This window comes from Poeciliopsis prolifica, unplaced genomic scaffold (assembly GCF_027474105.1).
Source record: "Poeciliopsis prolifica strain line A6 unplaced genomic scaffold, Auburn_PproV2 SCAFFOLD033, whole genome shotgun sequence".
NCBI lineage: Eukaryota > Metazoa > Chordata > Actinopteri > Cyprinodontiformes > Poeciliidae > Poeciliopsis > Poeciliopsis prolifica.
This window is the reverse complement of record NW_026562408.1, coordinates 3,190,042-3,215,498: the sequence shown is the minus strand read 5'-3', so window position 1 is coordinate 3,215,498 and position 25,457 is coordinate 3,190,042. Positions and strand designations below refer to the sequence as shown.

The window sequence follows — 25,457 nt, the reverse complement described above, 5'->3', positions numbered from 1 at the left end:
TTAGCTCAACCGAGAGCTGTAAAAAGACAGTGAATGAAGTCAAAGACTAAAAAGTGACAGGACAGGGCATAAGAATAGATACAAGCTTAAAAATAGGATGACAAAGACAGACATAGACAAAGACGACTGACAAAAAGGATAAAAAAATGAGACACGAGGGTGGTAGGGATAATCAAGTTGAAATTATGATGATACACCAAAATCCTACTTCAAACTCTTCACTTTGGTGAGATGTCTCAGTCCTTATAATATCCTTTTTTTGTTCACTTGAGTAGTTCCCTTCATTTATAATATCGTAATAATAGTAACAATGACATGTTAGGGAGAAGAAGTGCCCCACTTTTGGAAAGCTGAGATCAATTGCCCAAGCTACACTCTTTAGTGTAGATTGTCACACTTGTACAACCATGAAATCACTTAAACAAAACCTGTCTTACTACATGAAGTAATCATAAAGATCTCAGAAAGCATCATCATGTCCTGATAAATAAAAAAAATAAAAGTTAAGTAAGCAGAGTCACTGATACTAGACTGGTAAGGATTTGATCATAATATTTAAGGCTTTGGGATATTATAAGTCACTACAAGTCCCTATTCACAAAAGTAAAACAAAAAATAATCTGGTTGATGGTTAATTCTACATCTAACCATCAAACACATGAAGATTGATACCTGTGGTGACCGGGTGAGAGTCGAGGTACACCCTGGCTCACCAACACCTAAAGGCGATAAGAAGGAACCAATTACCCCAACAGTCTACTGAAAGAAGCCAGAGTTGATGAAGTCTTGGGTGAAATTTCTTAAACTGACGGAAATGCTGAACATTAGATTCAGTTACAATCATAAATAGTTGTAAGTATAAAGGGCCACTTATTTTGTTTATGAGTTACAAGCAAATTTCAAAATGATATTTTCTCATTTGTAGCTGTTCCTGACTTTTGACCTTATCTAGAAATCAGAAATGGTAAAGTTATATAAACTGTTGCAGATGTTGGTTAACATGTACTTTAGAAACTCTCCAAACGGTCTCTTTAAACTGTCCACTGACTTGCACATGCTTTGGGGGTATTAGCCTTCAGTAAAAACATCCCAGGACTTTATTTATTGAATCAGCAAATAGTAAGATCAGTGCTTCCAATAATCCAGCAAAGACCTGTGCTGTTCTGTTTGTTAAAGGTTAAATAGACAAACACAACTGTCAACAAGTAAACAATTAAAGATCAGATGCTTTATATTTTGGAATATGCTTAACAACACTGTTTATTTTATATATTAAATCTTGATTTATCCTTTCCCTCCATGAGGTCACATTGCTTTGTTTCACAAACATCCCAACTCTGACTTAACACACATTATCACTTCAGTGAATTTTCTTCCCTTATATTCAGATAAGAAAAAAAAAAAAAAAAACATTTGTTTTGGTGAGATGGCAGGATGATGGTACAATTTACTTGGGAAAATTAAGAATTTAGCTGCTGAAATCTCTTTGCAGAAAACGGAATAATCCATCACCTTTGCTCTCTCTCTCTCTAGCTTTCTCTCTCTATTTCTACTCCTCTCTCTTTCTCTCTCTCCCATCTCTCGCTTACTTAACCAAGCAAGCATAGAAAAGAGGTTGCATTGTGTAGCATGTAACACATCAAACAATTATTAAAGCATTAAATTCAGAGATTTTGTTATTATGTTTGTTTTTTTCTTAATATACAGTTAGTGAAGTCTGGTTTGTCACTTTGTATTCATTTTTTAAACTAAATGGTCAAATATTCAACATTTTTGTCAAAATTAATATTCAAAGGTTTTGAGTTTTATTATTTTCGTAAATATCTTGCTTCTTTCAGTGATTTGAAATGTTATTTTTTAGTTAACACAGTTTTGTGCCATACTGGTTTCAGCTACTGTTCTGTCTCTGCTCACACATGCCACAGGTTTGGTTCTCACAACCTGCAACTAGTCAGCTGTCATTCTTCCTCTGTATGTTATATTTCATGTTCTGCCTTTGTTCACTGTGAGATTGGTGTGCCTCTTCTGGCTGTCATCCTGTCACAGTTATTTGTACCTTCACCTTTTTTTTTTTGTTCTTCCTCTTAAAAAAGCCCAACATATCTCATCCACTTGCTTTTGAAACATGCATTTTGGTCTTTCACCCAGATATTCAGTGTCACACATTTGATGAAAGTAAAAATAAATTGTCAACAATTTATTCAATCAAAGGAAGAGATGATTAACAATTAACTATATTTAAAAAGGTAAATATCTTGGGCTGCCATATCAAAGAGATAATTAATTTGGTGATTTGGTTGCTTCTGAAGTGCCAGACATTACATGACTTTACTTAAATGTCTGCAGAGTTGGTCTAAGAAACAGAAATACAAGCATTTCTTTTGAATAAGATTTTTCTGTCTTTCTTAGAGAAGAGAAGAAAATTACAGAAAAATGTATTTAAAAACAAATGATCATTTCTCTTTTGTAAAGTTGCTGTAACATCACTGCCACACATACTGGTATTTCTAAAAGGCTTATTGTCTTTGTCCAGGTTAGGGAAATCAGGTTGGGGTAATTGCAATATTCAGCAGACATTTTGTGGATGTTAGAGCAATGAAATGATCTCAACCTGAAACAGTTAAGCTATGGAAGCAGCAGTATGAATGCAGGAAGCTCATTTAGAGCAGAACAGTTTTTACATGCAGATTGTGCATCAATTCTTCTATTACACCCTACAAGAAGTAACTGAATAGAGCAGCAGTGATGCTATCTTACTTAAAGTACGCTACTCTACATCATTAAGTGTGTGTGTACCCCTGTTATCTTCAGAAAGGTCATCCACACAAGCACTGTTTTTCCGCAAATATGTTTTTGAGACTAGCAGAAGACGTTTTCATTTGATGAGGAATATACTACTCCCATGGCACTTGCTCTCCTTTAGTTTGGCCCCTATTTCAATAATTGTTTTCATTTTGACACTAGGCATATTTCCCTTATTGCATAGAAAACAATAGAGTTTTCTATTGTTTTACACAGCCTCATATCAATTGTAATCCTGATTTCATATCAGATGCTCCCCACACTGACCAGATTCTTTGTTTTTCTTTGTAAGTCTGTGGTGCTCTTCCTCTTTGCTCGTCTGAATGGAATCACACAATGAACTGGAGCAACCATTTGCACAGCATTTACAGCAACAAACATTGTAACTGTATGTTATCTGTTTCTGACTGCCTGCAGCGTTAACATTGGTAATTGTTGAATCAAAAAAATGATTCACCCTGGTCAAAAACAAAACAAAACAAAAATACGAGAAAAAAAACTCTGTTGATAAAAAGGTTGGGAATGCGAGCTGAATAATTTACCTTGAGTTTAAACTCTCAGGAAGCTGATCTGATGGAGGTCGTCTGCAGCACAGAGACCCCTTCATTAAGCTTCGACAAACATGTACGGTGGTGGTCTCTGCTTGGCCAAACTATATGTCTTGATTTAGTGATTCTAGAAAAGACTTGAAAAATTGGAAAAAAGAAAATCTGAGAAAATGAAAATAGAGGAAAGAAAATTTAAGATATAACATCAGTATCAGCCTGGAACTCAGTTTCCTCGTTTATTGTCCAAAATATTTCTTGAAAATAAAGTTAAGGATATTGTCATGTAATGCAAGTCTCACTTAACCCAACATTTAGCTTAACAGCAGATTGAACGTTTTAGTATTTTCTTGTTCATATATGGCTTTTCTTCCTAAGCTAATAGACTTATATTTCATGTTATCTATTGAATCAGTCCATGCAAACCAGCCTTTCCTGATCTTGCTGCCAAGATTTGACCATCTTGTGCAACAAGATTAACAATACCAATCACTACACTTTGCATACAGTGCCAATAGTTTTGTCTGTGCTGTTGAAATTATTTCACTCACTAAGTTCCACATTTTCCTGCTTTTTTTGTGTGAAAATTTTGTGGGTAAACAAACCCGAGGTGCTACAGTCTAACCACACTGATATTTAAAGTGTAACATTTTTCAAATTTGCCTGAAGCGCAAACATTCCCACGAACATCAGCACAGACATTAAAATAAATCCACATGTTCAAGCAGGCATCTGTGGTTCAGCAGATGTTAAAAATGGCAACACAGCTGTGTTACATTCCCCTTCCCCTTCAACATGCTGGAGTTTTCTGTTGTTTTACACACATTTCGCACAATTTTGCAAGTCCTACATTTTTTAATTATCTGTGTTTATTTTACACCAGGCTTAACTTTCTGCATTAGACCTTCGTTACATGTTTACCCAAAAAAAAAAAAAATTCATGATTCCTTCATCTTATTTCAGCCTTCTACTGTTGAGCTTGTTAAATCCTTATCCTCATGTCACTCCCACTACACATTTTGCCCCTCGTTTTGTTTTTGTACATTTGTGTTTTCGTTGTGTAAGGGGCTTCAGCGTCTTGTTCTCAGCTTATCGCACTGGATTCAGGAAGCGATGGAGAGGCTAAAGATGCAAAATGTGCAGGCAGACAACATAGCAGGCTGAGAGATGGTAAGCTGCTTTTTGTTTTACTGGAAAGAAAAGAAAAATGGAGGGTACAACAAGGAAAAGAACTAGCGGGTTACAAAATTGCAAAAAGCATATAGCTTGCCTCATATCTCCATGCTCTTGCCTCATAGTTACTGCTTCTGCTTCTTTTTTATGGCAGGCAAATTGGTACTGCATTTGGTTTGCTGAAATACTTCTTCTTTCGTTTCAGTACTGGTATGATGATAAACCCAGAAAATCCAAACGTTTTGCTTCCTACCTCTTTAAACAAATACCTCTGTACTAATCTATTGCCTGCTTTGTAGATGATGAAGATATTGAGAGTTTTTTTCTAATCAAAACCTGGAGCAATAGAACTCAATAGCCTCTAACTTTGAGGCTGCTCTTTATCTAGTTATTTCTCTAACTTATTCTGGCTGTGCTTGGGAGTGCAATACAAGTACCACAATGTCCCTTTAAACATCTTCAGTGGATTTATTTGTGGCCCATTACAGCCAAAGGCATGCGATCTGTGACGTAGCTGAAATTGCATTTCCTTCTCAGTTGCCCTCAGTCAGTAAATGTAGAAATTTATTATTGCATGACTTTCATTGATGGTGTTTTTGCAAAGAAAAAAAATCAAGCAGGACAAAGAAATAAAATAATACTATACGTAGGCCTTGAGTAGAGCACACAATAAGTCCTCCTTATATGAATCTAAAACTTTCCACAGACTGAAGCCCTGTGAATAACTCTAGGCACTGAACTCCATTATTAGCCCAATTACTGTGCTAGATGGGAACAGGGCAAACAGACTCAGCACGACAGCAAGACTGAACAGCAGAAGTGACACCTCAGGGAATTCATTTACAAAAAAAATATTGCCAAAATCATGAAGTAGATTTTTTCTTCTGCCTTATATGGGAGGAAATAGTTGGCAGCAGAGAGGGAAGTCTGTGAAAGATGTGAAGGAATCCTTATTTGTGATAAATGATTCTTATTTTTTTAAATATTTGGTTCAGGTAAGAGTTTCTTTGACATCAAACCCTGAACAGGACACCAATTTGCATTAAAAATCTATATTTTAGCTTTTATACTAAAGTAAAAGATGATGCCTCTTTTATGTCAGCAGGGATTTCATTCTGTGCTTTAGGGAATGTATCCAAATATCCAAAATTTTGACGTTCATAGAAATATTTTGTTGTGTTAATTTAGCTTTTCATGAATTATATGCTCTCCAACAATTCATCTATTTTTAGGTGGATTTCTCTTTTATATTAAAATTAAAAATCAGGCATAATTTTAATTTTATTTGTGTATTAAGTTTATGTCTCTGTTCTTCTCTCTGAATATCGCTGTCACTCTGGTAATACCTGCATTTAACCACTGAGAGTCAGTTTAAATAAACAACATAGAAGCGTTATGGAAGTGACAATCTAAAGCTACAGATGTGACCCCCACATAAAAAGTTTCCAACGGCTCTGTTCAAATTAAAACATAGAGTACAGAGTAGAAATGACATAATGCTCTCATTACATTTTCTCATAAAAAAAGTGAAAGAGATGCCAATATGTGTCAATAATGGTTTTGTGAGAACAACTCAATGCATGTACTGAAATTAAAGGTTGTAATTATACTACTGCAGTAAAAGATGGTTTCATTTGAAAGCTTTTTGTATAATTTTATTGGGGGTCGAATGAAGGTGGAGGGTGTGGGTGCAACTCCTATTTTTAAATACATAGATACACAGAAAGATATTTCGATTTTAATGGACAGGTAATATTTAGACCACCAACATCACTGACAATAACAAGCACTTATCTAAAACCGGATCTTTTTAATCAGGAGATGAATTGTTTTTTATCTTTTCTTTTCACCTGTTTTGTTTTAGAATGCTGTCAAAGTTTATTTTATTTTACTGTTGAAGGATTGAGTGGATTTTTTTAGAATCACAATCTTTTGTCGTATGTATTTATAACAGTAAGATTGATTTTGATCATTTTATAAGACGCATAAATGCAGATTAATCGTTTCTGGTGTTTAGAATTTATTTATTTCACACTGCGTGACACCCTTTGGTTTGTAGCTTGTTTCGTGCCACGGCTATGTTTATATTGGATAAAGGATCGACTATGTGGAACAGAATAAACTCCCTCCACTTGAGTGACATCTGCCACCCTTTCTTTGCAATGCAGCCAGACTCTCTCGAAATGAAATGCTCCTTGAAGGCTTAGAAAACCATCAGATGGGAACAGACGCAGCCAAATGGCTGTAACATAAACTAAGGCAATTCAACCAAATTTTTCAACAAAATAAATAGAGCACTGTTGCTCTAGGATTTTACTTCTCTTCACCTTCCCACCTGCACATGCATGTGCTGCTAAATAAGTGCAAACTGTTAAATTCGTCTCCAAGCTCAGCTACTTGAGCTCTGATTTGAATAAGTTTTGATTTCTTTTTCTATTTGCTGCCTGATCCAATTTTCTCTTTCTATGAAGCTCTTGTACATTGTGACATACCTCACAGCCTACTTCATTGCTCAGGTTCCCCGTCTATTACATTCAAAGCCATTCCCATCTTGAGAAATTTTAATTCCAAGATTTACCCAGAGTTGTGCATTTGTATGTGCCATCCTTTATTATGGTAACAGGAAAGATTTATATATTCCCTCTTTGCCTGATTCATTACTTCAAGTGCATGGGGAATAAAATATAAAAAAAATACTTTCTCTCTTGAAAACTCAAATTTAGCAGCAGTGGAGTTTTATTCGTAGTTGTTTTGAGATTTTAAAGCTGGAGTTGTTGGAAAAATACTCTTGACATGTGACTTCAGTCTGTTAAGTCTCAAGAGTCCTTGTTATTGTGCAATAAAAAGAGCTGTGCAATAAATTAAATCCCTACTGTCATCCATTAACAATATCTGCAGTATTTGCAATAGCATATACTGCTTGGCCTGGATGCAATATATTGCCATGCTATAAAACTGTGGCTCCCTTCATTGTTTTTTTGCCACTTCGATGGGCCTTTACTGTCCTTTTTACCAACTGCTGTATAGATATTGTCATAAAGATCAGAAAGCTTATGGAGAATCTTGGGGACATTGCAATGATGAAAAAGGAAAATGACACTGGGGAAATGGGGGTGATTATACGCCATATCATCAATATCATATTCAACATTAATAGGTTAAGTGCAGTCCTAACAGAAAATGTTCACTGTTGGTGATTTAAGTATTTTCTCTCACCATTGAAAAACAGATCTAGTATATCAGCTATGCTGTTAGCTCAGCTTGGATTGCTACATGAATTTCACAAAAACCTTGAGACACCAAAACTAAAATGTAAAACATGATCTAAGTGCTTTAATAAAATAAAAAAATATGCATAGTAATATTACATTTTAATTATTTCAGTAACAAAAATATCTGTAATCTTGGTTCTATGTTATTTAATTTCCAAACAGACTTTAATAAAACATGTAAAATGATACTTGCTAGTGTTTCTCTGTCACATATTTCCTGACTCTAGATATGCAAATTAACATGATGATTGTAAGGTACAAGACCAAAAACACAATGACAAAAGCTGTAAAAATACTTGATTTAAATACTTAAACCTGCTCAGGGTGTGGTCAGTCCAGGATTGTATCTGCAAAATAATCAAACTGGGCTGTTTTTAACTGTGGTCACTTTAGAAACCGTATTAAAACAGATTTTGCATCAAGTTAAAGTTTATGTCAAGAATTTCATGGCCTAACTGCCTGTGTTTGTGTCTTGAACCTCATTTTAGCGGTTTGTCAAGACAATTAAGCATAATTTCTGAGAAGGGATTTATTTTTACAGGTGAAATTAAAGGGGAGTGAAGTGGTCACAAGAGCAGGCTTTGGTCACACTTCAGACATTAGTTCTGCATACCGTTTAAGTTTTCATGGGAGCTGCACACCCATTGTCATTAGCACAGAGCTAATTAAAATGAGATAGAAAACCAGTCCCATTGAAATATCAAATATTAACTTGCCTGTGACTTGCAGGATCCATCATTTGATAGACACCATAATTAAGATAATGAAATTTGAATGTGTTAGCAGTTCTATTTAAAACACTGACACTGAGAATGTTTTGGGACAGCAGTCTAATTTAATTAAATGTTAAGGGTTTCAGTTTTGTCATCATTAAAGTGTTTCAGAAAATTTTGACAATGTGGAAATTTGGAATTGGAAAGAAGACGCGTTAACAGAAGCAGAGGTGAGCCACACAAGTTTGTGAATCTTGAGCAGCGTCCTCCAGTTCTTCTTGTGAAAAAGATAATTGAAAATCCAAACCTGTCAGAGATTCTGGCCTTGTCCTCCAAGCCTTCTTCCCAGCTGGCTGCGCCTTGCATACGTCTCAAGAACAGAGAACATAGCGAATCCTTATCAGGTTTCTAAGCCACGTGAACTGATGTGACCTGCTGAGCCCCATGGAGGAAGCCTCCCTCGCTGAGCTGTGCATTGAATTCTCATTTATGAAAACAACCACCAGGACAAGAAAGACGGAGGGGCTTTTCATGAGTCTGGCTGAACGCTACATATGGAAACACTGCTTTCTGTATTCCCAAAACAGATTCCACACAATATCCTAAAGGATTCAAACTGTTTCCAGCTTTTGTTTAAACTGCAGAAGCAAAGTCAAACTGATTTTTATAAAAAAAAAAAACTCTTCCAATTTACTTTAAACTGAACAAACATCCAAGAGTATGGATCAATGACCACAACAGGGAAAATGACAGAAAAATTACATCAACCCACATGGAAAATAGATTTCTTTGGAGTAATTTTTAAATATATATAATAAAGCAATTTTTTATTCATTATTGAAACTCTTTAATAACTGAAAACAATATGTCCAACTGCGCTATCAGAGCACTGAAGAAAAAAAAAGGGATGACTGGATAATACCTGGTGTGAAAAATGTACTGAATGTGGGTGCTGAAAATTATATGACAATTTCTGCTGAGGTGGGAGGGGGGGGAATAATGGAGATAATAGAATATACATGAACTGCTAATGTGGAGACACTGAGAGCCAGATTTAGTAGCAATTATTAAACCGAAAGCGGCACGAATCCGGCACATTAAACAGTCCCTTCTCTGTGATGCATCCAAAACAATTTCTTGCCTGAGTAGCCATACATGCTTGTTCGGCAATCTGATTAAGATGACTCTCGATCAGGAAAGAGACAGGAGATTGTATCTGCCTGCTCTCAGTAAACCCCTTTTTCCTTCCCTTTTTCTCTGTCAAACTTCCTATTCCCACTAATTTTAATAACTGTCATCTACAACAATAACACTGAAGTTTAACTCTCCATGCACTTTTTTTCTGAAAAACCGGTTATTAGAAATGGATGAAAACTACTACCATAGCTGCTTTTAATATTAATGGAAAATTAATATCATAATAAAATATTTGTAAACCATTTTTTAATTGGATATTTCCATAATGCATGAATGTAGGAAGGTGTTTTGTGTGCATACAGCATACTGTAGTATACTGAGGAATGCATTGACGCTAATCTAAACAGTCCTCATTTGATCTACCTCTAAAAGCTTTCACCACTAGGAATTAAAAAGCAGGCTAAAACCTAAGGTGAATGTCTAAATAGTTGACCTACACTTGCAGCACCACTCAAAGCAAAGGTCAGACCTGTTGTGCCTCCAGGCAGTTATGGAAGTGACAATCTAAAGTTACAGATGTGACTGTTGAATGTAATTAAATCACTTAAAGGGAACTGTTGTTTTTAAATGGCCTGCAGGATAAAGATACCAATTGCTTTCTTTGAAAGTCCATCAAAAATCTGTTACTACTTTAACATTTTTTCATATGGAAACTTTATTCATGAGGGAATGCATAAATAACTGACTCAGGTGGTCAAAAAAGACTCAAAGATTTTTAAACAAACAGGACAGTTTAACAATGTAAAGAGCAAATGAGACGATTATAACCATCTGGGATCAGGTCTTTGCATTTACATTTAGAAATTGTATCTCAAATCATGTTCCTACTTTAAAACAATTTAGGAGGACCTGAAGAGAAGCACTTTACAGGAAGATAAATTCTGTCATCACAGGAAAACGGTTCAATGTAATGTACTTTTAAAGTAAAGCCAGCCTCGGTGCAAGAGCATGATTATATAGATGATCTGTCGAGCTCTTCTGTCTTCAGGTGGCGTTGGGTGGTGCAATGAGAGACTTGACTCCACATGTTACTGGCCATCACTCTTCAGCTGATGGTGTGTTCAAAGGTGATTACTGACCCTTGAGAGACTCTTTATTTCAAAGAAATTACATATTGCAACATGTGTAACAGAACTGAAACAAGTATTCAACAGGGTGTTATAAAAACAGTCTTACTTTAAATGGCTTACATTACTTTTGTGTGTAGTTGAGTTACAGATCAGTTTTTTTCTTATTTATGCTCTCATACCAAATGATTCATTGTAGTAAAGCCATCTATTTTACCTTCTTCGATTTCTGAGGCTTTGCATTGCATATAATGTGCCCTTTATTACACTGTCATGGATCAGTAGACCACATGAATTGAACTGAAGCCTCATTAATTGTAGGTAACACATGTGTCTTTATTATAGCGACAAGTAAAAATGACTTACTAGAAAAAGAGACATCATATCCCTAGCAAGGAAAAATAAATCTACTTGAAAAATGATCAATTTCCAGGTTTATTATTGGAGCTTCAATGAAGCCAACAGATTTAACTACATTTACTGTGGTTTTATATTTAGACTCCAGTCCATTTCTTGATTCTTTGAAATGTGCCTTGGTATTCCAATTTTGTAAAATGTTTTGGTATATTCTATGTTGCTGAATCTTTGTCAAGTTTACTGAAGAAAATGGAATGGCATAAACCTTGCAAGGGCTCTGGTAAGGTATAACCAGATAAAAGTCCAAATTCTTGCAAAGCAGCTAAGATGAAAATTGTTGAAACATGAATTTTAATATTGCTTATTCTAAATTTGATTTCAGTTGTTTTAACATTTGTCGGAAAATCTCAGGAATGATCTTCACAGACCTTATACTGGAAATCGGCTTGATCTTAAACATACAGGACAACGTATCTTTTGGGTGTTTGTAAATAAATATTTCAAGTGAAAAAACCACTGGACCTTCTAAGAAAATGATGTTTTTTATTGGTTAACAATGAATAAAGGGTCTAGTGACATAAAATTTATTGCAAATGTCAGTCACAAACCCAGTAATCGACACATACAGGCCAAAAAACACTGAGTTCATAAAATAAAGCAAACAAAAAGTTGACTACATAGAAATAACTACTTTGCTACTTTATGGTGAAATTATGTTGCTTCTACTTCCAAATTATGAACCAAATGGGAGTAACAGAGGTTTAGAAATACATCTATAACTAATATTGTAAGTATGTCTTAAAACAACATGGTGGCAAAGATCTAGACCCATCCCATTGCCTTTATTCATCATTTTTTAAATCAATCTGTTTCTCACAATACCTCAATAATGACAAACCTTTGAGAAATACACATTCTAACATGGTGTGTATTTATTTTCTGTACATGCAAAATCTGAACAAGAAAAATCTTACTAGACTGATATTTTAATTTAGTGGGCCTTGATAGACATGTTTTCCTTAATTCAAATGTTTCATATAAAACAGCAGTGAGATTGAAATGTCATGTTTATTTTCAATACTAATGCACTTGGCTCTGATCCAGTGACAGTGCTGCAAGTACTTAACTCCCACACACACATGCACAAATTCACAGATTTTCTCACTATTTCTCTTTCTTACACCCATAAGACCACAGAACTGCACACTAGTCCAGGATACTTTCTATTTTAATGATCATAATTATTTGATGATGAAGCTTCTAGTTTCTCAGCCACCCCTTTGTACACATGATCTAGCAGTGAATAATTTAGCGTGAGGAGCTAAAAAGGTGGGTCCTTTAAAACAGTAGGTACACTCAAACTCTGGGGGAAGGACACAGAGCCTTTTTCATCCTAACTTTACATCCACCCAGTCCTTACACACGGCTTTTCAGCCGGACTCTCAGTCCAATATTTTAATCCATCAGTCCACACAGTCATCCCAAGGCAACATCGTGTCAAACGAGTGCCGTTCTACTCAAGAAGGGTCTCGTAGATGGACTGACGCTTTCTCCTCACCTCATCCTCAGTCATCTGCCATGGAGGAATTTCAAAGGAAGCTGAACCAGCGCTATGAAGGCACCAAGCCCAGAAAGGCAAGTTATTTATGGAACTACTTTCTTCCAGCTTTATAGGTTTGAAGTGCTGACTCTGTCAGAGTAAAAAATAAGCTCAACTAATTGTTATTTTTTCTGAAAAGTAATTTAACAGATCTAAAATACTTGATATTATGACTAAGAATTCATTTCTGTTTGTATCTGATTTTGATAAAATGCTAATTGGAACAGAGAAATGAAGTTCAGCCTTGTGTGCATGCCCGGATCCTCCTCCTCCTTCAGAGATCAAACAGCTTTTTTTTCACTCGAATATCTTCTTCTATTTTAAGGCTGCCTCTTGCTATTGCTGCATCTTTTTAATGTCAAAAAGCTGCTGAGCAGAGGAGCATAATCACACCTTTTACTCCCTGAAACTGTAGGTGAGGTTCAAGCTAGCCTCATCCTACAGCGGTCGGGTGCTGAAACACGTGTATGAGGACGGTCAGGAGCTGGAAAGTCCAGAGGAAAAATACCCTCACAGCTTTATCCACCGTAAAATCCCACCCAGCCACCTTGAGATGGAGCAGTTTTGCAGCTTTGAGGAGACTAATAGGGACGAACAAGGTGGGTTTTATTAGTGCAACATGTTTATGACTCTATTTTAGTTTTACTATTTAGTCAAAAATGGTTTGCATGGAGGAGCACATGCACTACTTGCTGTATGATTTTCATTTATTGACCTTTTGAATGATGTACATTTACATTGTATATGACCTATAATCAAAATATTCACTCTCCACTTAAGGAAGGCACACTTGTTCAACTGATTGTTAACATAAGCAGTGATTTATTAACTTAAATGGCTGCTCTTCAATGTATTAAGCATCTAGACTTGGCGAAGGAAATGGAAAAGAAATGGGATTTAAGTGACTTTGAACATGGCCTAGCTGTTGTTGACTGTTCTGATCTGCTAGGATCTTTGAACAAAACCCTCTGTTGGATTCACAAAGCTTGTTCTAAAAAAGAGAACATATTCAGTGAGCTGTTGTGTAGATCAAAATGCATGTCATCGGGCATCGCATGGAGCAGTGGTTAGAGTGGACGCTCCATCTACAGAGGCTGCAGACGGATGCGGCCGTCTCAAGCATCCTTGGTACCTTTACCACATGTCTTTCTTCTCTTGTCTGAGCCTCTTCCCTGTCAGATTACTGTTGAATAAAGGCCACTACTGCCAAACAACATCTTTAAAAAGTCAAAAATCAATAGATAAAATGCATGTCAGATGTCAGAGGATATTTGACATCTGGTTCAAGATGATATGAAGGAACAGTAGTTTAAACAGGAAGGAAAAAACACTTCTGGGATAAAACCTTTCAGTGAAGAACAGGAAACAGAGGCTACATATCAACAAAAGCTCATTGGAAACAGATTGAAAAGACTTGCATCATGTATCTATCCTACAATGTGTCAATACAGACATCTGGAAGTTCCTCACAGGCCAAATATTATTATTGTACAAGCCACAGTTGGCGTGCAGGCTTGGGTTTGACAGATACACTTTTAGAGCAACATGAACATTATGTTTGCACCAGAATTTGCCAGCTGAGTTTTATTCATCTACACTTTGCCAGTTCAAGAACAATTTCATGTATCTGTGATCAAATTGTGTAGACTCCAGTTAAAATTTATCCAGACCAATTTAAATCCAATTGCATGGTCTAGTTAAATCCAGATTTTGTAAAAAAAAACAACAGTGAGATTCAGTTGATCTTAAAATATTAATTGTTATTGCCTCATAATAATACTTTTAATTATGCCAATAAACCAATTAGTCTCAATCTGTCGAAGATCCGTCAGACTCGTAATATATCAAAAATGATTAGAAGGATCAGTGATTTTATTGAGCAATTTCAATAAAATAAATAAAATTCAATACAAGTAAAGAAAAGAAGTATACGAACACAGCATCTGCATTAAAAGTTTGACAAATTTACAATCAATATTTATAGATATGTCAGTTAAGGAGTTTTAAAAAAGTTTTTGGATGATTGAAAAGGAAGGAAGACAAATTACATTTGATCAAAACAAAACTATGATCTAAATCTCAACTCCACTTGTGTGAACAGAGCTTTGCTTTGACTTTGAATCAAATTCACTGAATCGCAAACCACGACAGTCAATGTGCTAAACAAACTGTCATCACTTAGGAGAATTTTTTTTTACTGAAGAAACATGAGAGAGAGACACCTGCTCCCTTGCAGCTCTGCTTATACCGTAAATGGAGGATGGATTTCACAATGAAAACAAAAAATTATAATTTGTCAGTTTTTCCCCTAGTGTCAGGTTTCTTACACTAAAACGATGGGATCAACATAACACAGATGTGTTTTAATATATCAGATTTTGATAGAATCATTTTGTTCAGTGATTCAACTTGAAAAATGAAAATATTTGTGCTTTTATACGGACATGTCAACCTAATTCAAAGTATCTCCATGTATTGTACACTTAAAACTTGGCTTTTGAATGAATTACTGCAGAGTATTGCAGAGTGGCATTGAGGCGATCATCCTGTGGTGCTGCAGAGGTGTTAAGGCAGCTTTGGTTGAGAGTTGCTGTAATAGCCTCCTTCCTCTCGTCTGCATTATTGGGTCTGGTGTCTCTAATCTTTCTCTTGAGAACACCCAATAGATTTTCTGTGGGTTTTGGGTCAGATGAATTTGCGAGCCAATCAAGCACAGTGCAAGTATTGATACTTTTACAGTTTGGAAAGGCGCCAAGTTCGACTGAAAAAGGAAATCAGTCAGAAAAGGGAAGCATAAAGAACCCTACGATTTCAAGTTAGACGGCAGATCAGTGGATGATGGTTGAACTTTTCCTCTCAACCTCAGCATCTTCAACCCTTTCATAATATGGATCTTCATTTCCAAATGAAATGCAAAATGTGATTTTATCTGACTTTAGATTTACTTTAGATCTTGTATGAATAAACTTTTCTGAAAAACTGAAGCATTGAGTTATTCCCTTGAACAAACATGTGGAGAGAGCTGATTGCACCATGTCATTAAATCTGCAAGTTTCCCCTCATACACAGGAAAGCATATGGCAAAAGTCAAAAGGAAAGATGACCTTTAGCCTTTAGGTGAGATGGGACAAGTCACAACCATCTGCTGTGGTCGACTCGGGGTTCAAACTCTCTATGTTCAAGAAAATATAAACCAAATTTATACCAATAGTATCTCTTGCAGGTATTTAAACAGATAAGCTCTGAGCTTGTAAAATATGAAAAACATGATATAGTTACACGTATATCACCTTCTTCAAATTGATTTGAATGAGCCAATGAAGATAATCTAAAAGTGAGAGAAATATGACCTTTTGTCAGTTTATTTAGCTTTACATGTAAATAATACTCATAACAGTCAAGAAAGGCTTCTTACATTTAAATAGAAAACACACACAAAAGGTGATCACAGAGCAGCAAACTGAGAATTGAATAATTACTTTCTTATTTGCTATTGTTGATCTTCATGTTCCCTATTAATTTATTCCAAACCAGAATGCCACACGCAGTTTACTAAATACAGCTTCATCTTCTTAAAAGAACAAGATGGCCAAAAAATATTCCATTGGTTGAGTCGAGGCTAATAAAATTAAATCAGATATTTTTAAAGAGGCAAATTAGGATATGTGAGAGTGAAGCTGTATTTTTTAACTCTAATGCAAGTTGTTGAGCTATGCTAAGACTTCCCTTTGTTTTGTTTGATTCACTCAGGTTTCTATCCAACAACAGGACTCATTGCCCAAAGAATAAATGTATACCGAGGGCTGAGAAACTACAAGCCTGCAGGTGGTCAGACTGTGGAAACAGAGGGTGACAGCAAGGTAATAAAGCTCGCTGTTTGGGATGAGAAAATGGAAGATCCATTTCTTATTTGCCTGAAAGTCTAAAGTTTTAAGCACTTTCTTGATTTATTTTTTCTTGGAGGAATTTGTCACCGCAGATTTATCTTTGGTTGGAACTTGCAAAAGTTTCTTAAGTGGTTTTCGGCATTTTAATCAAAGTCCAATGAAATCAGATTTAGTTGCACTAGAAAATCAACAAACAAACCAACAAAGTGGAAGTATTGTCACATGAAACTTTTTTTAGAAGGTGTTACATCGATAAAAAAAAAAATAGATATATGAAGATGATGAAAGTCAAATTTCAATTTTGGTGTCTTGCCACATGTTCTCCAGTAGATTTAAAACTGAACTTTGAACTTTGATCTAAACTGAACTCTAACACATTGAGATCCTTTGAACTATTTCATTGAACAGTTATAGATGAATAGAGTCAAAATTATACATACATTTGGCAGATACATCAGTTTCAACATGATTCTTTGGACTGTCAGTAATCTTAAAGTTTTGATGTTGTCCTGGCTGACTATACATGGTGTGGCAAGGTGGAAAAGGGAATTTTTATGGCTGTTTTGTCAGTCTTTGTTAGGCCAGATATATGGAGAAATACTGACAGTTCCCTTTGCTGCTCCTCCAGAGATACCATGGGACTCTTAGCTGTACTTTTCTGTTCACCACTTCTCTTGTAGTTGTCACATACTCTTCCAGAATCTGATGACGGATTGATCAAACCACTGAAGATGTCTGAAGCTTGGGATAGCACTTATAGTCTAATCCTGTTTTAAAACTTTCTATGATTTTATCCATGACCTGTTTGCTTAGTTCTTGGTTGTCATGATGCCATTAATTTCTGAAATTGGAGGTTGTTTACTATTTTATTTTTATTTCAGATTTCACATGAGTTGGTTTGTGTTCTGAAATCTATTGAAAATACATTGAGGTTTATGGTTGTAAAGTTACAAAATGTGAAAAAAAACTAACAAACAAAACAAAACATAAAGGCTATTTATATTCCCACTCAAACAAAATAGTACAACAGTTTCAATTTTTGTCTGTGTGTCTGAGCAACATTAAACAGTTTTTTAAACTAATTTTCTAAAGATGACTGGAAACCCATTTCATGCCAGTTATGACAGAGGGACTGTTAAAAACTAAATGTTTTTGAACTAAAACAGGGTTTTTTTCTTTCGTTTATTTTTTATTTCTATTTTTCAAACGGACCAGTTTTACTGAGCTGCTGAGGAAAGCAGCTTCATTAGTGCATCAGTCCGAAACAGAGGTCAGCTGCAGTGCATGGCCTGCTGGATCCATGTCACTTTCATTGTTTCATCTTCCAAACACACACACACACAGATCCACACAGAGTCCAACTGACCACATTGGAACTGATCAGAAATTGGAAGGCAGAACTCTTACATTGTGTTATTAGTTTAGAGCAGTTCTGCGCTCGCATGTAATGACTGTACGGCAATATTTTTTAAATGCTTTAGTTGTTCTTTCATAATGGGATTTAAAGAAGATAATGTAAGAACTTTAAATGATTTGTAATTACTGAGCCTTTGTTGACAAGCAGCCATAAAACCTTGCACACAACACAGACTTTTCCCCCTTATCTCTGATTGTCTATTTCCCGTGATAACATAATATGTGTGCAGAATATGGAATAAATAAACAATTTTAAAGATATAAGGATCCAGCATTGTTGTCAGTATTAAGGATCAAAGGTTTCCTCTAAAATCTAATTATACTGCAGTAAGGCTTTCTAATAGAGGATTACTTGCTTTTCGATTTACCAAAAGCCTCATTAGCAGAGCTGCAGTAACAAAGCTTGTTTTGTTTTTGACAAGGGTGTGACTCTTCAGCCTCTTAGAACTTTTAATCTTCCCATGACAAAAGGAAGATGCTAAATGCAATTTTTATTTTGAAAATCCAATGCAAATTGTTTTATTGCATTATCTGACATACACAATTAAAACCATATATAAACACACAGCTGATAAAAAGACAGATGACCATTTGTAAATTGGTCATCTAGATGTGATGAATATTTGAATATCATGAAGTTCTACAATAATTTGTCTCATTCATAATTACTATAATTATTTATATTTTCTAAAAGAGACAATGAAGACATTAAACATTATCTTAAAATACCTCTGATGATGATGTTATGACTTTGTAAGCTTCTGATAGCTTAATTAATATGTTAGTTAAATTGAGGCCCACCTGTGGATATATTTTAAAGCACCAACACACAGCATCCATGTGTCACATTAAAGATAAATTAAAATTAATGAGGCAAACTATAGAACAATATTCAGGTGCCGGAACTGCTCATGTTTATATGTTCAAGCAAGTTTATGCATGTATAATCAATTTAGAAATGTCTCTCCATCATATTGTTCAAGAAGGACTCAGTTTTTTTTTCTCAGTGATGAATCTTAGTGATCAGCTGTAGCTGCTCAGCAAGGAAGAAGCCACATCCCATAAAATAGCCAAAAGCACTCCGGGACAAAATGTTTGATTTTCAGAGGCACAAATGTGGTTTAATTTTAGAAAAAAAAAATGCTTTTGTCTTTTTATGCAACTTTTGTAATTATCCAGTAACAAGTTGACATTTCTTCAGTCCTCAGTTTTGGATTTTGGCAAAATAATCATCTACACCAGCAATCTCCGCATCATAAGAGCATCACCAAAGAAGCATGAAATGATGCGGCAGCAGTCCATCCCTCCACCGGACTTGGAGGGATGTCCAAAGGCCCAGGATAGGGAAAGTCGGAAGAGGGCTAAAGCTCTTAAGGCACCGGAGGAAGTAGAAAAAGAGGAGAATGGGATTGAAAATGAAGATACCAAGGTAATGATGCATGGCCAAGTCATTCTCAGTAGTGTGGTCAAGTTTTTATCACCACATTTTTTAGTAATTTTATTTTCAGTCTCACTTGTCCTCTCTCTTCTTATCAATTCTCACTTTATTCTAGGTTTTAAGTAATCTTACTTTAAATGTTTGCCTACAAAATGTCAGCAAGTTTATCTGTCGACATCACATTCTTACCTTATAACAGGAATATTAGTTGTATTCCATTTTTGCGACTTTCCTGCTGCAATAACTGTTAACCAATTGTCCTGCTGTTATCTGTCTACTGTGAACAGATAGTGATGAGTCCACAGTTTTCTTCTGCCCTTGCTGCATCTGCTTACCACTTACAAGCCAGCAAGGAGACCCAACTTGCTATTACTTCCTCCCTCTCTTGGCTGATCACTGCTCTTTCCCCCACCATCTTGCTCCATCTTTTGCTCATTGCTTTTGTTATTGCCACATTTTTGCTGCATCTGAAAGAAAGTTTATGTTGTGTTTTATTTGTTTCATAGACACAAGATAATCTTTTATCATTTTTATGTTTGCCCAAGTTTGAAAGCTGTTAATAGTTAATTTGTAAAGAGAAATGTTATGTCATGTAATTAGAATAATTGTTGTCTAACATGTGATGTGGGATGTTTGGATTGTCAAGTGATAACGACACAAACATGAACCAAATAGAGGATAGGGCCTGTGACTCAAGTGACCCGAATGGCCCCGAAAATGACTTCAGTCATCACATTAATGTGGTTGTTATGGCTGCAACTTATAAGCCTGTTACTTGCAACCCAAATTCAGAATTTTAAAAGTCTTTCAGACAAGAAGCTTTTCTGGAAATGAGGCCACAATAATCCATCTGTCTCGCACTAGAACCATTTGTAAACAACAAACCAAGATCCTTGAACCTCTCTGCTTGAGGAAGATATTAATCCCTGACTCTGAGGTAGAAATCCACTCTTTCCACTGAGAACTGTTGTCTCAGACTTTGAGCTCATAATATTTATGAGTAACATGCAAGTTAAAGGTATGTATATTGAAAAGGATGCTCAAGCATGACTTGTATTATAAATTTTCACAGATTATCCCAGCAAGTTTTGAATGCATTTTATTAACTTTTTTGTACTAAATAACATTAGCGCGGAGTATTTATAACCTCTTTGTTCTGCCTGTCAATCTACATGGACACTTTTCACTTGTTCAATATTTGCTGACAGTGTAATTGTAAGTAAGAAAATTGCTATATAATTGTGCATTTTTCTATCACGTATCTATATAAGACAGACACTGATTAAAAATGTGGTTGGAAAAAAATCTTATTAAGTCATTAAGTTTCCTTGAGTTTCCCTGAAGGCAAGCCACTCAGACTGGGCAGCTGCATTAACATTTGCTAATTATGAGCTGGCCTGGGGTTGAGATTAATCCACTTTTGAAACAGTTGTAAAACAAACTGTAAAATGTAAAACTATAACTGTGTCAGTTCATGGAATAGAGTCAGATGTTGATAACAAAGCACTAAACCACAGACTGAATTCAAATAACTAAAAAGCAGAACCACCACACCAAGTTCTGTAATAAAAACAAATCATATGGCATTGTTATTCTTGATCTTTCAAGAGTCCCCCACTTTTTGCTTCTGCATTGTTTACCTGCTTCTTATTTTATTTCCCCATCCATCCAGCCTCTTCTACTCCTTACTCACCCTTTGCCTTACCTCACAGTTTCTCTCTCCCACCTCCTACTTCCCCCCCAATGTGTTTGCTCTGTCTCCAGGAGGCCGACAGCTGCCAGCATTGTGGTGGTTCAGGCTGCGCTCCGTGCTCCCTGTGTCATGGCAGCAAGCTGTCCATGCTAGCGAACCGCTTCAATGAGTCCATCAGTGATCTGCGTTGCCAAGCCTGCTACCCCGATGGTCTGGAGAGGTGCCAGTCCTGCTCCAGTAAATAGCACCATTTGGCCAGTACCCATGTCTGGCGATGAGAGTGCAGCGCTGAGTGTGTGACCAATGTGCTATCGCCTTGTCAGAACTGCCTCAGCCGCAATTCTGCTTTAATCCCAAAATGTTATTGGTGGGATGTTTCAGAGCTCTACAAGAAACCATAAGCCATGAGAAGACAAGGGAATAATGTCTGTTCTGCAGACACAAAAATCATAAAATAACAATTACTGTGTGTGCAGTGAATGTTGCATGAGATAACACAAAAACATAATCCCTTTTTTTGTTGTCACTTTTTGGCATCTGTGTGCCTGTTCTCTGTAAAACCTGGTTCAACAACCCTGTTATAATTTTAATTAACATGAAAAATGTTGATGTTAAATGTTCTTTTTCCCAGTTTATTAATCAGAGAGGATGTAACCTTTATCATGTCAAAATGATGTATTCTTCAAAGCTAATTACTGTTTATATTTGTTAAACTAGAGAAAACACAGAACACTGAAAATAAGGATGTTGTGTGAAAAAGTGAAAGTGTTAAAGAAAAATATTTTCTATATAAGGTATTGTTGAGCAACCTCTTTTAAAAAAGAAAATTCTCTAATGCATCAAGCTAACAGTACACATGGCTCATGTTCTATGCTCAAAATGTTGTTTTTCCACTACAATGGCATTATTTCATACATGAACTGCAACATGCCCATTTACTGCACATGCAATTTTCTTTTGCTCATGCAATTTAGCACTCCTTATTTGGAATCTTTCTTGATCACACTCTAAAACAAAAATATTCTCTGCACATTTTTTTAAAATTTAATTTATTTATCAAAGTATGTGAAGTGAATGTTGTATTATGTCAAACAAAGCACAATTTCTGATATGCAACCTTGCTAACAGTTAGATTACTGGGTTATTGGTAAACAATATCACTAAGAATTTCACAATGTACAACATGTAAACAATTGAAAGGGCAAGAAAAGGAAGAAACTGTAGTTGATGTGGTGGTTGGAGACTGATGGGCCCCAAATCTAATGCTGCGTTCAGTCCTCAAAAAGACTTGCGCCTCCTCTGAACAAGAAATACAATGAACCGGTTCAAGAGGAATCTGCATTGTTTTCTTCTTATCATGTTGAAGATGGAATGGGTAGAAAATAGGAAAAAACTAACATATCTTCCATGCTGTAACATTTCTGTCTTGGATTTGAGCCAGTTGACAAACAGTTTCATATAAGTGAATTATTGTATAAAGTATTGCTCCTTCACTAAACTCTAAGGATTTTTATCCAGCCAGTACCTTATCAACATTTAATAAAGACTAATTATTGCTGGTATCTATTAACAGTGTTAACAGTAACACAAATTCTGCACTGAGTAATTTATGTACTAGTAATGAGTCTTGTAAAGAACAAAATATTCAAGCTGATCAAACAGAACTGATTTTATAAACATTCTTTCACAAGTGGGTGGAGCAAAAAAAGTCCAAACATTAGAGATACCACACAATCATTAATAACAGAGCTAACAGGTTAACCAAACAAATTCTGGCATCAAAGAGGACATTTGATTTTCCTTGTTATGGTCACCTTTCACTTAAAAATCTTCACAACTTTAAATGACTCTCCACCAGGTTCTTAAGGTGTTCTATATTAATAACTGTACTATAGGTAACTAAAAAAAGAACTAAAATTCTGATTTTTTTTTTATTAACAGCTTGTAACTTTTATTTACTGGTTGCAATTTATTTAGTCCCTTTTCACTCCAGACTTACAGGTAAGAAATTTTCACATTCATCAAAACATATATTCCATTTTAAATTAAGCAATCCACTCTTACCACTAGCAATTAATACTCTGAGGTACAATGACCAGTGAAACTTTTAAAAATGTTTTCTACTCATAAGAGCTGATGCCTCTGATGAAGCTTTCCACCCATGTCCAAAGTGCAGTATTATGTTCTTACTCATCAAACTTCAGCACGATAAAGAACATTTGTATTAAAGACATAAATCAATCTTCGTCAGTCAATTTTGCTCAACTCTTTATATGTTATTGGGATTCTAAAAATGGAAAATAATGTGGATGTTCTCTGCTGTTGGTGTGATATTCTGGGATGCATACAGTAAGCAATGCACAATCCATTAGAAATGATTGAATCAGAGTCTTGCAGCTGTTTTCAGCCTCATACTTTAGAAGTTAGATTACTGTGGCTCATTGGTGACAGAGCAAGTGGGTCGAGTTCTGCGTGGATAAGCCTACCTGGAAGCAGCAGAAGCTTATCATTAATGCATGGTTTGTATGCACCTGTGTTACTCTGACATCAGAGAATTTGGGGGCAGATCAACCAAGGCTACAACCTAATTACACCTACACAAAGCCTGCTGTCTTACAGCAAAGCCGATTTATTGAAATGCACAATAATTACAGTGCATTTTGGCTCTAGAACCCACTCTAAATGCAACAACAATGAATTCGCTCAGCAGTTTTAACAGTATACATTCTCAGATCATGGACTATGCTTAAGTCCCTTGCATATGCAGATTGGTGGTCACTGCACTGCACATAGCAAAGAGCTCCCAGCTGGGTAGAAAAAGACACACATCTAAACTGCACATAGACAGACAAAAGCAAAGTTTTTTTAGGCTGCAGTTCAAATGCATTGTCATAAAGAACAGGAGTAGAGTGAGGAGGAAAAAGAAAAAGTAGCAGCTTATAGAGTGCATAACTTCCCAATGGACTCCAGTTCCTGAAAGATACACGGAGGCCTTATTGCAAATTGTGCAAAATAACAAAGTCTGCTGTGAGTTTCATCTGCACAGGAAACCCTCACGCTCTTAATATTCTGATGAAAATGCTGATAGTCTTTCTCCATTTTTGCTCTCACACTGAAAGTAGGTGTTACAAATTCAAAGAAGCTTTTTGATGTTCACGGATTGGGCTTTAGTCTGTATCAAAATTAACACTGCTACAACACAACTTCAGTGCTCATAAATATTCAGCCATGTCCTCCAAATTACTGACTGTTAGGTCTTTTACTTCCCATGTCTTATTATGCTGCCTTTGAAGAAGATTTGCCACCTTGGTAACCAAATCCCTAAAACTGTGAGATTTAGGACAGATACATTTTCATCATTGGCAATATTTTCAGAAGCATTTAAATATAATTAGGAGTTAGTTTTCTTACACACTTAAATTACAAATTGCCTAAAGATAATAATAGGATTACTGGCCAATAATTGCAACCATTTTACAGATCTCCAATTTATATGCTGTTAATTCATGGATTACTGCTTTTTAACTTCTTTCAGAGCTTAATATAAAACTTTTGAAATCTTTACTATTTCTTTTTAACATATATGATGCCTCTGTTATGCCCTAGCATCATGATCAAATTTGCATCACAGTGGATTATAAACAATAAGCAATAGGTCTCAGATTTATTGTTGATCTTTATACATTTTATTTTTTCAATGAGTCTGAAATGTCAGTTCCTTTCCATAATCTGTATTCAGCAGTGAAAGATGCATCATAAAGATAATAAAAAAAGTTTAATGATAATCCTCGATATGTAATACTGGAATGTTTCTTTTTTTATGTCAAATATTGTATGAATATGCTAATAGCTTTTACTATAAATGGCACACAACCACAAATGCATCACTGCATAATTACATTTAATTACACCTTACCCATTCCTGCTAAAATTAGAGGCACTCAGTCATGTTTCTATTGTATTCTGGGATACTTATGAGAAAAAATATTTCATGTTCTTACCATGTTTTCATACCTCAGTATATGTGAGACAGTTAAATATTTTCTCTGTGGTGAATGTTATGTTGCCAGGAGCCATCATAAACCGAAAAAAATATGATTTAAACATCAGTTGATGTTATTAGTCACAGAGGACTTATTTTTTTAGCCAGAGGCTATTTTCTTAAAAGTTACACAAACATGCCAGAGCTAAAACTTATAATTTTCAGTATGTAAACAACATATGAACTGCATTGAGCTAAAAGGTGTATTTTATATTCCATTTTGTGCATCGAGATAAAAGATAATCAATCAAAAAC

At 35.5% G+C, this 25,457-nt stretch overlaps 1 protein-coding gene across 1 annotated transcript; it reads left to right on the top strand.

The window, feature by feature from the left end:
* Positions 1-12,487: 12,487 nt before the first annotated feature.
* On the top strand, positions 12,488-24,952 carry LOC129373369 (glutaredoxin domain-containing cysteine-rich protein 2). The gene is made up of 5 exons (XM_055051250.1): positions 12,488-12,761; positions 13,142-13,325; positions 16,477-16,586; positions 19,231-19,458; positions 21,232-24,952. The coding sequence occupies exons 1-5, from the start codon at positions 12,705-12,707 to the stop codon at positions 21,403-21,405; spliced, it is 753 nt and encodes a 250-aa protein (XP_054907225.1). The 5' UTR covers positions 12,488-12,704; the 3' UTR covers positions 21,406-24,952.
* Positions 24,953-25,457: the final 505 nt, after the last annotated feature.